At 40.3% G+C, this 15,811-nt stretch overlaps 2 protein-coding genes across 13 annotated transcripts in view; one reads left to right on the top strand and one right to left on the bottom strand.

Moving 5' to 3' along the window:
• The window catches only part of LOC105481762 (DIS3 homolog, exosome endoribonuclease and 3'-5' exoribonuclease), a 28,404-nt gene extending 27,686 nt beyond the window's left edge, over window positions 1–718 (bottom strand). The window contains exons 1-2 of one of the 3 annotated variants that reach the window (XM_011741497.3): window positions 361–718; window positions 41–108 (exon numbers count right to left, since the gene is read on the bottom strand). In XM_011741497.3, coding sequence (XP_011739799.2) covers window positions 41–108; window positions 361–588 — 296 coding nt within the window. In that variant the 5' untranslated portion in view covers window positions 589–718. Of the gene's footprint in view, window positions 1–40; window positions 150–360 lie in introns of those variants that run through there. The other 2 variants (XM_011741496.3, XM_011741499.3) reach the window with 2 other exon arrangements.
• An 81-nt stretch (window positions 719–799) lies between these two features.
• The window catches only part of LOC105481764 (progesterone immunomodulatory binding factor 1), a 282,457-nt gene continuing 267,445 nt past the window's right edge, over window positions 800–15,811 (top strand). For all 10 annotated transcript variants that reach the window (XR_011614738.1, XR_003018029.2, XM_071081244.1 and 7 more), the window contains exons 1-3: window positions 800–1,108; window positions 2,184–2,482; window positions 13,558–13,658. Coding sequence is in view for 8 of the 10 variants with exons in the window: in XM_071081244.1 (XP_070937345.1) it covers window positions 2,231–2,482; window positions 13,558–13,658 (353 nt within the window). In the remaining 2 variants the exon portion in view is untranslated. The remainder of the gene's footprint in view (window positions 1,109–2,183; window positions 2,483–13,557; window positions 13,659–15,811) is intronic.

The raw sequence follows: 15,811 nt of genomic DNA, 5'->3' as shown, positions 1-15,811 counted from the left end.
AATACGTTGGCTCACATAGTTTTTGTTCGTAGGCACTTACAAGCTGCCTGGGAGTCGCAGGCTGGAGGCCACAGAAGCCCAGGTCCCCAGCCTCCAGGCACTTACAATCTAAGGCAGAAGAGACACCAGGAGTTAGAAAAATAACGTGTCTAAAATACGACTCCAAGAACTACATTTTTTAAAGCACAAGGAAAAGAACCTCGGCCTGCGGAACAGACAGCTTGGGTCCCCAGGGGGTTTCCCTTCCCCTAGATCTGAGACACTGCCAAAGACCCTCCTCCCTGAGCCTCAGTTTCCCTACGTGTCATATCCCCTTGTCCCGGTCGGGCCTCGCTGTCCGCGGTTCGCCCGCCCACGCACCTGGTGCAGTAACACATTAGTGTCAGGCAGCAAGTAGTGCGGCTGCGGGCAGAGGCTGCTCGCCGGGTCCTGGGGCTGCGGCTCCAGGGCCGGCCCCTCGTGCGCCCCGCCACACGCTGCGCACCCGGGCGCACCGCAGCCGATGTCGTCTCGCAGGTAGTGCTCGCGCACGATCTTCATCACGCCGCCCGCCCGGGTCTTTTTTAAGAACGTCTTGGACTTGAGCATCTTGCCTCGCCGCGCAGAATCCTAACCCCAGCAGTGCTCTTCCAGCAAAAGTCTTCAAGCTAGGACACAACTATGCCTCATCCAGAAGTCCTCTCTTTTCCGTTCCTGGATATTAGTAACACTTCTCGCGGGAAATGTCGAGACAAAAGTTGATTGGCTCTCTGACGGCCGCGATTGGGCGAAAGTGAGGAGGGGCGACAAAGCAAGGCGAGGAGCCATTTCCGCCCGTAGCCTAGGCGGGGCTCGCTTCTGGACTCCACCTCCCATCGTGTATTGCTTTCCGCGCCTCGGAACATCCGGGAGAGCTGACTTCCGGCGGCTTGTGGGAGTGCTGCTTCTATCGTCCTTACGGGTGCGGAGATGGTTGTCTTGGTTACTGGTCCTAACGGTCCCCTGTCCTGAAATCCCTTGTTGAGGGCCTGCAACCTTGAGCTTCCGACCGGAGACGCCTTTGGTCCCTCGAAGTATCTGCACTGGCCTCTGGTCAAGCGTTCAGTGTGGAGTAATTGACTCTTTCGAGGTAACTAGCGACTATCATCCCTTTGCCGCGTGGGGCAAGGAATCCCCCGACCTGCCAAGTTTGGGGCTTAATTTTCGCGCTGAGTGTGTAGGCAGTCCCCGTTTCGGGTCCTTTGTAATCGAGGAGAGGATTTGTCTTTGAATTCACTTTTTCTTACCCATTTCCCTTCAAAAAGGAGGGAGGCCGATCTTAGTATAGTTCTCGCTGTTTCCACTCCATACACCTTTCCTTATCATTCAGTTTAGAAAAACTGAAATATTTAATAGCATAATTTGTTATATCATGAGATATTAAAACAAGGTAGTTGCTAACATTCTTATGAAAGAGTAAGAAGTTATATTTAGAATTTCTTTAACTTTTGTTATACCCTGTTGTTTTCATTCTGCTATCTATAAAAAATGTTTTTGTCTCCCTGTTTTCCCTATTTAAAAACTTTCAGTGATGACTCATTGCCTATAGAATAAAATCCAACCATATTTTGACATTATGAGGCCCTCCAGTCTTGATCGTTGAGGGTGTGTGTGTGTGTGTGTGTGTGTGTGTGTGTGTTTTGGGGGTGGGGGGGAATGGAAGGAGTAACTATTCCAAGACTTGGCTTTATTTTTTTACTTCCACTCACGTATCGTTAATAACTGCATGATTTCTCCTCTTTACTATGCCTGTCCAAGTCTTTCAAGAGTCTAAGTGCTACCTCCGTGTAACCTTTCCCTGACCTTCTCAGTCGTGATTTCTGTTATCTTTGAGCATGTGTTGCTCTTAGTAGTGCCATTCTTGATTATAATGGGCTTTTTTCTTCACCTTGTACATTTCTTTGTTTCGTCCAAATAAGATTCCTCCCCCCAGGAACTGTTGTTTTTTGTTTGTTTGTTTTGTTTCTTTAAAGTTCCTCGAAGACTGAGTTCGTAGTAGGAATTAATGTGTTTGATTTGAGCACTAACTTACTGCAATAATCTGTTCTAGATTAGGGGTGCACTAAATTGCCTAATATTTATTTAAGGAACCCTTAGTCTCTCTTCAATACGGTCCATGATTTCTGCAGTTAATTTTTAAGTTAATGTTGTTTTTTAACCTACAGAATACTAAAATCGAATTAGAGAAGAAAACTGATCCATAATAATAAAAATGTCTCGAAAAATTTCAAAGGAGTCAAAAAAAGTGAACATCTCTAGTTCTCTAGAATCTGAAGATATTAGTTTAGAAACAACAGTTCCTACGGACGATATTTCCTCATCAGAAGAGCGAGAGGGTAAAGTCAAAATCACCAGGCAGCTAATTGAACGAAAAGAACTACTTCATAATATTCAGTTACTAAAAATTGAGCTATCCCAGAAAACTATGATGATCGACAATTTGAAAGTGGATTATCTTACAAAGGTAAGATCAGGTTTAAATTTTGTTTTCTGTATGCTTTATTGTCTTCAAATGGCAGGTAAATAAGAATTAAATACACACACACATTATCTGAACTTGAAATGATACATTTATATTTCTTGACAAGTATAGCCTTTAAATAATTTTGGTGTTCATAGAAGTAGAGAATAGAATGGTGGTTACCAAGGGCTGATGTGGTTGGGGTAAAGGAGGATTGGGGAGATGTTGGTCAAAGGATACATTATTACAGTTGAATAGGAGGAATACATTCAAGAGATCTATTGTGCAGCATGGTGACTATAGTTAATGACATTGTAATCTTGAAAAACACATCAGATGTTAAGTGTTCTCATTACTAAAATAACTATGTGAGGTAGAACATTTGTTAATTAGCTAGAGTTAACCATTTCACAATGTACATATATTTCAAAACATTATGTTGTACCTGACAAATACAGTTTTATCTGTCAGTTGGATCACCTGAGGTCAGCAGTTTGAGACCAACCTGGCCAACATTGTGAAACCCCAGCTCTACTGAAAAAAAAAAAAAAGCCAGCCGTGATGGCAGGTGCCTGTAATCCCAGCTGCTCAGGAGTCTTGAGGCGGGAGGCTGAGGCAGGAGAATCGCTTGAGCCCAGGAGGTGGAGTTTGCAGTGAGCCACGATCGCGCCGCTGCACTTCAGCCTGGGCAACAGAGCAAGACTATCTCAAAAACTAATAATAATAATAATAATAATTGGAGGCCAGATGCAGTGGCCAACACCGGTAATCCCAGCACTTTGGATGCTGAGGCCAGTGGATTGCTGTCAAGCTCAGGAGTTCGAGACCACCCTGGGCAACATGGTAGACCACCTTGCTACTAAAAAAATAAAATAAAATAAAATAAAATAAAATAGCCCTGCGTGGTGGTGCTCCACCTATGGGTCCCGCTACTCCCGAGGCTGAGGCAGGAGAATCACTTGAATCCAGGGGCAGAGATTACAGTGAGCTGAGGTCGTGTCACTGCACTCCAGCCTGAGTGACAGAGCAAGACCCTAGCTCAAAATGATAATAATTTGAATATTGAAATATGGAGTGATTTAAAGGTAGATATGGATTAATTACTTTTGTAGACTCAGTTTTAAAAATCTAGCACATATGAGGTATATTTTCTCTTTTTTTTTTTTTTTTTGAGACAGTCTTGCTCTGTCGCCCAGGCTGGAGTGCAGTGGCGCAATCTGGGCTCATTGCAACCTCTGCCTCTTGGGTTCAAGCAATTCTCCTGCCTCAGCCTCCCACATAGCTGGGATTACAGGTGCTCACCACCACGCCCGGGTAATTTTTTTTGTATTTTTAGTAGGGATGGAGTTTCACCATGTTGGCCAGGCTGGTCTGGAACTCCTGACCTCAGGTGATCCACCCATCTCGGCCTCCCAAAGTGGAAGTATATTTCCTTAGATGTATTTTCTTACCATGTTGTTTGCTACTTCATTTAGCACTAACTGATATGACTGATTTGATAGGGAGAATCAAAATTACAATTTTTTTTTTTTTTCCTGAGATAGAGTCTAATTCTGTTGCCCAGGTTGGAGTGCAGTGGTGTGACCTCGGCTCGCTGCAACCTCCTCCTCCCAGATTCAAGTGATTCTCCTGCCTCAGCCTCCTGAGTAGCTGGGATTACAGGCGCCTGCCACCATGCCTGGCTAATTTTTGTATTTTTAATAGAGACAGGGTTTTTTGCCGTGTCGGCCAGGCTGATCTCGAACTCCTGGCTTTACGTGATCCGCCTCCCTCTGCCTTCCAAAGTGCTGGGATTACAGGCGTGAGCCACCGCACCTGACCAGCCAAAATTATAATTATCTTTGCTCTGGAAATTTGGTTTCTTTGGTACATTTCTTTTGCTACATACTGTGTCTGTCTATTTTATAGTTACTTTGTCATAATAAGATGCATAAATTCAGATTCCATAATCATTAGCAAACGATGTTTGCCATACAAATTAAAGATGTTCTAGTCATTGTTTTTTGTCCTTGTGTGGTTATCGACAGTTATAGGATTTGATGTAAGATTTATAAAGTTGTCACTAGCTATGAGAACTTTACAGCGATTTCAGAAAGACCAAAGAGTTCTTTCCTACTGTCACTGAGAACATCTTTGCTTTCCCATGGTAAACCCATCATCTTTCCTCTTGGTCCAGCTCTTTCTACCTGCACATTTTATTGTTTCACTTAGACTATCTCACTTGATAAGTCTGTCTCCTATTTTAGTTCTTGACTATGTATGCCAACTTACTTCAGTATCCTGCCACTGAAAAATTTCTTGATCATGCCTCTCATAGTTACCCAAAGCCTCAATCTTGATGAAGTAAAGGACCAGTTTAGGTAAACTTTTAAAAAATACACGAATGGCTAACATTTATTGAGTGCTTATGCTGTGCCAGACATTGTTCTAAGAACCTTTAAGTGTTGCCTCATTTAAGCCTCATAGCAACCCTGTGAAAGATAGGTACTTTTAGGGGAAGAGGCTTTCCCTGAACCATTATATTAAATGAATCATACAGTAAGTTAGATAGTACCGGTTACTTAGTGTCTTAGTCCATTTGGTCAGCTATAACAAAATACCATAGACTGGGTAGCTTATAAACAACAAAAATTTATTTTGCACAGATCTGGAAGCAAGACAGTCCAAGATAAGGGTGCTCATATGGTAAGGTTCTGATGGGGGCACTCTCCCAGGTTGCATACTTCTTACTGTGTCCTCCTATGGCACAAAGGCAAGCTGGCTCTCTGGGATCACTTTTATAAGGGCACTAATCCCAACAATGAGGGTTCTACCCTTATAACCTAATCATCCCAAAGGCCCCCACTTCCTGCTACTCACATTGGTGATTAGGTTTCAATATACGAATTTTGAGGGGACACAGAAAATAAGCCCACAGTAAGTATTAGCTGTTGTTGTTATCAACTAACATAGTATCCTTATCTGTTTCATCCCTTTCATTTTCTGTGCCTTTTATGGCCATCAGACTGAATTTGTTTGTTATTTGTGAATAGACTATGAGGTCCGTGAGGACAAGGATGTTTTTGTATTCATGGTTGTATTTCCAGCACTTAGAACAGCGCCTGCCACAAAATAAGTGCCCAGCTGTTTTTTAAATGAATGACTGAACCCCATTTTGCTCAGATAAAACAAAACCACTAGGTGGTTAATAGCATACCCAAGGCCATTCAGATGAAAGTGATAGAACCAGATAGGATTCAAACCTAGGAGGTCTAAAGCCTATACTCTACACAAGTGAAGCTCCAAACACTTTCTTTTAGGTACCATATACAGTCACCTCCCTAGTCTTGGTCACTTGGTAGTTTATCCATGCATCCAGTGGTTTCCCATCCGTATTCCCTTACTCTTTTTGCATTTCACGTGAACTCCATCTACCGTCACCTCTCCAGATCTTTGGTGCAACTCATTGAATCAACCTGAGGTTATCTCCCACTCATTAATTCACCCACTCAGTCAGCAAATATTTTATTAAGTGCCGCCTATATGCCATATCCAGACTTACATTTTATTCGGCCACCTCTTTTATTATTTGTCTTCAGCTTGCATTATGCTTGGTTGTCAACGGCTTTGCTTCTTTTTAGGTGTAAGCTTTATATTATAGAAATGTTGGCTGATTCGTGACAGGCTCTCTAGTGTAACAAATCCAAATTACAGTTCTAGGTGCACACAGTTTGGGTTTTGAATTCCAGCCTTACTAAATTCCTTAACTTGTTTATTCCCTGAATTCCTATAAACTGATAATAGTATTTATTCCATGGAATTATTGGGAGGATTTATCAATGTATGTAAGCTCATACATGCCTGGTATATACTAATAATATACTTACTATTTACATATTATTTTATTTGTAGCTGTACTTACTCAGCACAGTATTATTATTTTTCTACTTCCATGGTGCTTAATGTAGTTTTGTTGTGGTTTTCTAGTTTGGCTGAAAATGAGGAAGATTAAATTAGTCATTTTCCTGAGTTTGACACATAATCATCATTGATCCCTGGAAGGCCACTGTTTATCTAATGTATTTATTCTTTTTATTCCTATAGCTCATTCCCTTCTTCTGTTTCTTAATGCAAACATTTTAATGTTTTGTTTACGTGTATTGAGAATGTGTATCTTTTATTTTAACTTTACAGAAAGGTAAATTGTATGCTTTGTTTTTGTTCTCATCTCTTTTTCTACTCAGCACTGTTTTTGAAATTATCTGTTACTTTGTGTACATCTAGTCCTTTGCTTCCAACTGTTATATAATTTTTGTGTGCATCTACCAGTCTATCTACTCCTACATTGCTAGGCATCCAGATTGCCTCCAGCTCCTTGCCAACACATGCAGCATTAGACATTTCTCTTCTGGACCTCTGTGAGCATGTTTTGACATATATAAACATCTGCTTCATTCAAGTGTACTGCCAGGTTCTCTCCAAAATAGCTATCCTGCTGTATATTAGTGGAGTTTTTTCTCTATCAAATGAGCACTCAGGATTTTCTGCTTGAAGACCCCTTAGGAATAAGATGTTTGCTCTCAAATATATCAAGAAATACCTATTGTAGAGTTAGCCTTCCATAATTTATTGAACCTAAAGCACCTCTATTGTAAGATTCATCATTACATGCATTGCTAAGGTTAAAAACTGCCAGTTGAATTATTAAGTGCCTTAGATTGTAAAATGCATTCCAATTTTAGAGATGTTACAGTGTGAGAAAGTGTAGGTCTAGAGTTGATGAAAGAATATTTTAAAAATATTAAAGAATATGTATATGTGCATTGTGTGTGTGTGTGTGTGTGTGTATATATATATATATATAAACAACCCCTGGGAATACCACCTTAGACAGGCAAACAGCACTACACACATTACATATATATTTTTCACTTATTTATGTATAAATGAGTATGTGACATATTTCTTTTTATGTTTTGAAATAACACCTTTATTCGTATGTGTTATTATATGTTTAGTTATGTCTTGTCTTTTGTCTGTATGTGTGAAGCACTCCAGATGAACAGAAAGTGCTACACTGTTTCTTGTGAGCCTTGATTCTAAAGCTAGTACACTCCACTGCATTTTGTCTCTCTGGTCAATTGTGAGGACTCAGAAGTATATTGGACTCCTGGTGTTAGACCTATTTGTTTTTTGGTGTTTCAGTGAGGTCCAGCTCTAGAAGAAAGCAAAGAAAGTTCATGGGATATTTTGAAATGAACAGGGCCCCCAAAATCCTAATGGATCTGGTAACACCATGTGGTCTTTGGTTCAAATCTGTCTGGTCACATCCTCTCTGAATTTTTAAGCAAAGAAGAAAGGGGCTCAATTTGGTAGTGCCGCCATATACTTTTTTCTTTTAATTTTTTTTTTTTTTTTTTGAGATGGAGGCTCACTCTATCGCCCAGGCTGGAGTGCAGTGACATGATAGCAGCTCACTACAACCTTCACCTCCTGTGTTCAAGCGATTCTTGTGCCTCAGCCTCCCGAGTAACTGGGACTGCAGGCCCGCACCACCACGCCCAGCTAATTTTTGTATTTTTGGTAGAGATGGGGGTTTCACTATGTTGGCCAGGCTGGTCTTGAACTCCTGGCCTCAAGCGATCCACCCTCTTCGGCTTCCCAAAGTGCAGGTGTGAAGCCACTGCACCCAGCCATGCCATACACTTTTTAGCCTGGGCAGGAAACCTAAAGCCTAGGTCTTGAAAGAATGGTATTTTTAGTTGGTCATTCATTCACCAAAGCTTATTGAGCATCATTTGCTAACATTATGAAAAATACATTTTCCTCACTAGACTATAACTCCATGATAATGGTTGGAAGTCACAGGAAAGGTAGATTTCTGCTCAACGTAAGCCTGTTACTGCTATTAACATTGAAATGGCCTTATCTTAAGTTTCTGAGCTTCCTGTCATTGGAAGCATTTAAGTAGTCCTGAATAGTCAACTGTTAATAAATAATATAGATATTTCTATTTTGGAAAGAGATTGAACCAACTGCCCAGGGCTTCAGGGATTAAGTTCAGCAGTTAATACCAGAGACTTGGAAAATGGTGATTGCTGGTAACAGAGACCTAGAAACCACGGCTTAAGCAAGAGAAGGATTTTGTTTCTTTGGTATAACAAAAATCCAAAAATAGGTAATTTAGTAGACCTCATATGATTACTCCTTGATCACATTAGGAACCCAGGCTCATTTCAACCTCAGCTATTTTTAACACGCGCTTTTCACCTGAAATCATAAGATAGCTCATCTGCCTCCAATAGTGTGTACATGTAACAGACAATAATAAGGAGAAGAGTAGTGGAAAAGGGGGCATGTGCCAAATGAGTCAATCCTCTTTAAAGAGTTCTTCCAGAAGTTCAAGCCAGTGGCCTCAAATGACTAATATTAAATAGCATGACCACCCCTTCCTACACAGGATGGGAAGCTAACTGGACATGTTGTTACTAATAAAAACCAGAGTATGTTAGAAAGAAGGGAAGGTTTGATGTTGGGCGGCAAGTAAGTTTTTTCTTCCACCCATCAAAATCTTTTCAGTTAGAAAATATTTGAATCTAATGTGTCCCACTCCATTATGGCAGCAATACAAATGTTTATGGATACATGGCTTTATGTACTAGGAATAGTCTTGGCCATATTCATTTGATTTCTCCATGTCTAAAAACAGAACAAGCAGATCCAGGAAAACTTTAAAAGCACTTCCCACTCAGCTGCTTGTTAACTGAAAGAATGTAAAAAAGCTACTCAGAAGAGTAGCTATTCGGGCCAAACTTCCTGATACTAGAGAATTGTTAGCTTTGCACTTTTATTTCCATCTATTGCTGCCTAGATTTCCTTCCTTATTGTACTTCTTTATTCCTTTCCTCTTCTCTGTTCTTGCCTTTCAAATTTTTAGACAGGGTCTCACTGTGTTACCCAGGCTGGAGTGTGGTGGCATGATCACAGCTAACTGCAGCCTCAAATTCCTGGGCTCAAGCAATCCTCTCATCTCAGTCTTTTGAGCAGCTGAGACTATAGGCGTGCACCACCACACCCAGCTAATTTTTTTTATTTTTTGTAGAAATAGGGTCTCACTATGTTGCACAGGCTAGTCTCAAACTCCTGGCTTCAAGCAGTCCTCCCACGTTGGCCCCCCAAAGTGCTAAGTTTACAGCTTGAGCCACAGAATTGAGTTCTTTCAATTTTTTAAATGCCCCAAACTCTTTTTGTTTATGTCATTAGAGATCTGTGGGTTCCTTATTACTTGGGAAATGGATGCATTTCCCAGCTTGTCCCTGAGGTATGGGAGTTAATTTAGAAGTTAATTGAAATTGTAAAAGTTGAAACCCTGAAAAAAATGTGGTTTTTTTTGTTTTGTTTTTTGTTTTTTTTTTCCTTGTGATACAGGTTGTTTCTTATCTGAAATGCTTGGGACCAGAAGTATTTCAGATTTTTGAATTTCTTTTTTTAAATTTGGGAATATTTGTGTTACACCAGTTGAGCATCCCAGATCTGAAAATCTGAAATCCAAAATGGCCCACTGAGCATTTCCTTTGAGTGTCATAGTGACGCTCAAAAAGTTTCAGACTTTGGAGCATTTTGAATTTCAGATTTTAGGGTTTGGGATGCTCAACATATAGCAGTATCCTTGATATGGGAAATAGTAATTATGAAGAATGTGTTTATTTTATATTTTATTTTGATTTAAGTTATTTATTGAGATGTTGCTGGATGTATGCCAATGAATATGACAGAGGTCCTCTTTTTTATGGCCAAGACAGAAAATATTTTACGCTTTATAGGCTACCTATGCCCCATCAGATTTTCCTCATGGGCTGGATTTAGCCCATCACCATTTTTTAACTCTTGCTTTAGACTATAGTCAGAAAAGCTATTGGCAAATTTTAGCAGTTAGAGTTACATGTCCTGATTTCTGTATTCAAAATGGCACTAAAATAATAGACTAAGGGCAGACAAGACAGAAGCAGAAGAGTTATTAGGTTGTTGCCTAATGTTAGATTCCTGTTTTTGGCTTATTTAACTGGGGCCATTTATAAGAATGGAAGGCTGGGAGAAAACTGATCTGGGAGGGAAAATACATGAATAAGTTCAGTTTTGAAGATGTAACTTATAGATTCCTAAATGTAATTGTCAGTTAGAGTTTAGGAGGCATCCATCACACACACACACAAACTCACACAGATAGGAGTCCATCACATACACATTCTTAGGTAGGTAGGTAGGTAGGTAGGTAGGTAGGTAGGTAGATAGATAGATAGATAGATAGATAGATAGATAGATAGATAGATAGAAAGAAATATACATCAGCATATAGGTGACACCTCAAGCCATGGGTTTGTATGATATTTCCTAGGGAGAATAGAGGGCTATAAAGTAAGTCAAAGGGGTAGTCCAACATTCAGAAATGATGTAGCGGAAGAGAAACCAGCTGAGGAGCCTAGAAAGCTTAAGAGTATTTAGTGAGTTAATAAAATTAGAGTAGAGTATCATGGAAGCTAAAAGAGAGTGCAAGCCATGCTGTCAAATAAGATAAATATGTAGGAAAAAACAATGGACAGGGCATTATGGATTCTAACAAGAATAGTTTCACTGGAATAGTATGGGGTAAAAACTATATTGCAGTTTTGCTCTGAAGACCAACAGAGAAATGGTGCTGTAGCAAAGAGAATGATGTGATCAAGGGAGCATTTGCTTGGCGATAGAATGATTCGGTAGAGAAGAGGGACTTGACGATGCAAGAGGAGGGGTTCACTTGCATATATTATGGGTTGGCTGTGAAATTCATCTATTTTTGTTTGTTTGTTCATTTGTTTTAGACAGAGTCTCGCTCTGTTGCCCAGGCTGGAGTGCAGTGGCACCATCTCGGCTCACTGGAAGCTCCACCGCCCGGGTTCAAGTGATTCTCCTGCCTCAGCCTCCCGAGTAGCTAGGACTCCACCTCGCCCGGCTAATTTTTTGTATTTTTAGTAGAGACAGGGTTTTACCATGTTAGCCAGGATGGTCTCGGTCTCCTGACCTCATGATCCGCCCACCTCAGCCTCCCAAAGTGCTGGGATTGCAGGTATGAGCCACCGCACCCGGCCCGAAATTCATGTATTTTAAGGGGCAAACAGTAATTGTCTTGGTTGAAGCAAAGGGAATAAGGAATTTTCTAAATAGACTAAGAGCAAAATCCAAGTGCTTGAGAAAGCACAGCATACTTGGGGGATGGCAAACACTTATTTGGGCTGAAATGGAGTTTCCTTTTAAGCTCGCGACAAAAGTGGTTGACTAGATCAAGAAATACCACAGTATTACGCCACTGTGTTTAGAATTTATTCTGAAGACAGGATCCTCTGAAGAATTTAAAACTAGGAAAATAATTTGTTTTTTTGAAACGGAGTCTTGCTCTGTCACCCAGGCTAGAGCGCAGTGGTGCCATCTCGGCTCACTACAACTTCCGTCTCCCAGCTTCAAGTGATTCTCCTGCCTCAGCCTCCTGAGTAGATGGAGCTACAGGGGCCCACCACCACACCCAGCTAATTTTTGTATTTTTTTTAGTAGAGATGGAGTTTCACCATGCTGGCCAGTCTGATCTTGAACTCCTGACCTCAAGTGATCCGCCCACCTTGGCCTCCCAAAGTGCTGGGATTACAGGCCTGAGCCACCGCACCCAGCAGAAAATAAATTTTTGAGCATTTTTTAAACATAAGATAAAGGAATATAGATTTGGAGACTGACAAAACTGGTGGCAGGAGGCCGGGCGCGGTGGCTCACGCCTGTAATCCCAGCACTTTGGGAGGGTAAGGTGGACTGATCACTTGAGGTCAGGAGTTCGAGCTTGGCCAACATGGCAAAATCCCTTCTCTACTAAAAATACAAATATTAACTGGGTGTGGTGGGGCCTGGCTGTAATCCCGGCTATTGGGGAGGCTGCAGCAGGAGAATCACTTGAGCCTGGCAGGAGGAGGTGGCAGTGAGCCAAAGTTGTACCACTGCACTCTTGCCTGGGTGACAGAGTGAGACCCCATCTCAAAAAACAAACATAAAAACTGAAGGCAGGAAAACCAATGAAGAAGTTCTTATAATAGTCCAGGTGAGAGATGATAAGGGTCTAACTGAAGACTTTTCAGTAGGTATTAAAGAGGATGATACTGTTTTGACAGCTATTCATGAAGTAAACTCAACAACAAAATACTGATTTCTGATCAGAATCAGGAGTTAGGGAGAACTAAGGTATCAAACACGAGTCAGGTTTTTTTGTGCTTTTTTTGTTGTTGTTGTTGTTGCTTTAGAGGCCGGAGATACGGGGAATACAGGATTAGGTGAGGTTGATTATTCCTTTTGTTTTGGATATTTATAGCATCACCTTTGTGATGATCCATTGAAGATGTGCAGTAGTCAGATACATAGATCTGGAATATAAATTCAGTGCCTGCCGTGGAAATAATTACTCGAGCAAGGCACCAACATGAAATCCCAGTGGTCAGTGAGCTTCTCAGTGAGAATGAATTAAGAGAGAGGAAAAAAAAAAGTCTTAATGACAGCTTGACCAAAAAAAAAAATTTATGAGGCAGCAGTTTCAAACTATAGCATAACAGTCTTTGTGGATACAACCATTTTTAAAAAATCTCAACCCTATTTTGTGTTCTGTTATTGTTGTTTTGAGATAGGGCCTCTCTCTGTTGTCTAGGCTGTAGTGCAGTGGCAAGATTATGGCTCACTGCAGCCTCAATCTCCTGGGCTCAAGCAATCCTCATACCTCAGCCTCTGAAGTAGTTGGGACTATAGGCACACACCACCACATGCAGCTAATTTTAAAAAATTGTTTTGTAGAGATGAGGTCTCACATTGTTGCCCAGGCTGGTCTCGAACTCCTGGGCTCAAGTAAGCCTCTCATCTTGGCCTCCCGAAGTGCTGGAATTATAGGCGTGAGCCCCTGTGCCTGGTGCCTTTATCCATTTTTAGCCTGTTTCTTTTAAGTGTCTTTAAAATATGTTTATTATTGAAACTGAAATTTTTTCTTTATGACAAATTTGAAAATTGAACATGTAATTGATCTTTTTCTCTTTATTAAGATTGAAGAGTTGGAGGAGAAACTTAATGACGCACTTCACCAGAAGCAGCTACTAACATTGAGATTAGACAACCAATTGGCTTTTCAACAGAAAGATGCCAGGTAAGAAATGTTTTTTTAAAAAAACGATATCTAGTTAGCAATTAAAAGTAATTTTATTGCCTGTTCATGTTTGTGATTGTAAGCTAAAATAGAGAAATTTTAAGTCAGAGATAGCAATAATTTTTACACCTAGACCACAAAAAAAGTAGGATACTTGATACAATACATAAAATACAAAAAGTCAAAATTCAACATTCATTCAACAAACAATTGGTCAGTATAAACCATATATGATAAAGGAAGCTCTCTGAACTGACCACCATTAACCTTTCTTCTTTTACTCAACATACTGATTGATTCTCATGGCCCTTTGGACTTTCCTGGCTTGAAGTACTTTCTATTATTCCTGCATACTTTCTCTAGCTCAGTTGTGGGCTTATCAAGCTTAAATATGCCTATGGCAATTATACTTATGTAATGTAATTAAAAATTATATATAAATCAAATTCTTTGGAAAGGTTCAATAAAAGGAACTAAAAAAATTATGAAATTAAATATGGCTGGGCGCGGTGGCTCAAGCCTGTAATCTCAGCACTTTGGGAGGCTGAGACGGGCGGATCACGAGGTCAGGAGATCGAGACCATCCTGGCTAACACGGTGAAACCCTGTCTCTACTAAAAAATACAAAAAACTAGCCGTGCGAGGTGACGGGCGCCTGTAGTCCCAGCTACTCGGGAGGCTGAGGCAGGAGAATGGCGTGAACCCGGGAGGCGGAGCTTGCAGTGAACCAAGATTGCGCCACTGTACTCCAGCCTGGGCGACAGAGCGAGACTCCGTCTCAAAAAAAAAAAGAAATTAAATATAAGCAACACAAGTTTTAAGATTGAGAGCAAATATCAAATCCATAAAAGATACCTTCATTGGTTTCTTCCTAAGTATCTTTTAGGATCTCATGCCATTGTAAAGAAATTGAACTTGGATTTACACAAAATCAAAGCATACCTCTGTATTCAAAGTATCTGGATCCTATGTAAAAATGTGAATGTTTAGTTCTATGTTTTAGTTACAGGTAAATGTGTAAAATAGGTATATTTTCCCTTTTTAAGATTTTACTAAACTGATATTGTAAAAAATTATCAGACCTTTTTATCAGCCACTATTACATTAGATTAGTGGACCTCAAACTTTAGTATGTATCAGAAACACTTGGAGGGCTTGTTAAAAAAGACTACTGGATCCCACCTTCAGAGTTTCTGATTTGGGAGGGGTCCTGAGAATTTGCATTTTTACGGGGTTCCCAGGTGATGCGGATGGTGCTGGTCCAGGAACAATACTTTGAGAACCACTGTATTCGATTATAGGTCTTCTACTCTAATTCTATAAGACACCTATCAGATTCAGTGATGCTGTTGAGAGGGCAGTTAGGAGTCTATTGTAATAAGATATCTGATGGTGGTTAAAAAAAAAAAAAAAGGTTGGATTCTGAATATATTTTGGAGGCAGAGCTGATGGATTCAATGTGAGGCTTAAGAGAAAAGGGGGAATCAAGGATTACATCAAAAATTTTGGCCTGAACAAATGAAAAAATGGAATTTCTGTCAGCTAAGAAGGAGGAAATCATGGTAGAAAAAGTTTTTGTGAGTAAAAAGCAGGAGTTCAGTTTGGGACATGGTAAGTTAGAGTTTTCTTGTTAGAAATCCATGTGGAGGTATATGAAAAGTCTGGTCTAGAGGTACAAATCTGGGTATCATTAGGGTATAGACAGTATTCAAGTCATGAGACTAGATGAATTCCCCACGGAAGAGTGCATACAGACAGAGGACCAAGTACTCCAACATTAATACAGAGCAGAAAAGGAGACTGAGAAGGAACCACAGTAAAATAGAAGAAAAATGAACAATATGGTGTCTTGGAAGCCAAGTGATGAAAATGTGTCAAGGAAAGAAAAATGAATTGTATCAAACTCTATCATTAGATCATGGATGAAAAGAGCTAAGAACTGATCATTTGCAATTCAGATGTCATTGTGATTTCATTAGAGACAGTAAAAATATGATCATCATGGGTTTAAGAGGAAAGGCTTTGGAGACAATAAGTATAGACAACTTTTGAGCAAGTTTGCTCCAAGGGGTGGCTAACAAAGGGGAAAGTGTAATGAGGTCAAGAGTTGTGGTTGTGTTTGTTCATTTGTTTTAAGATTGAAATAACAGCAT

Source organism: Macaca nemestrina, chromosome 16 (genome assembly GCF_043159975.1).
Source record: "Macaca nemestrina isolate mMacNem1 chromosome 16, mMacNem.hap1, whole genome shotgun sequence".
Classification (NCBI taxonomy): Eukaryota; Metazoa; Chordata; class Mammalia; order Primates; family Cercopithecidae; genus Macaca; species Macaca nemestrina.
This window is presented reverse-complemented; position numbering and strand designations above follow the sequence as displayed.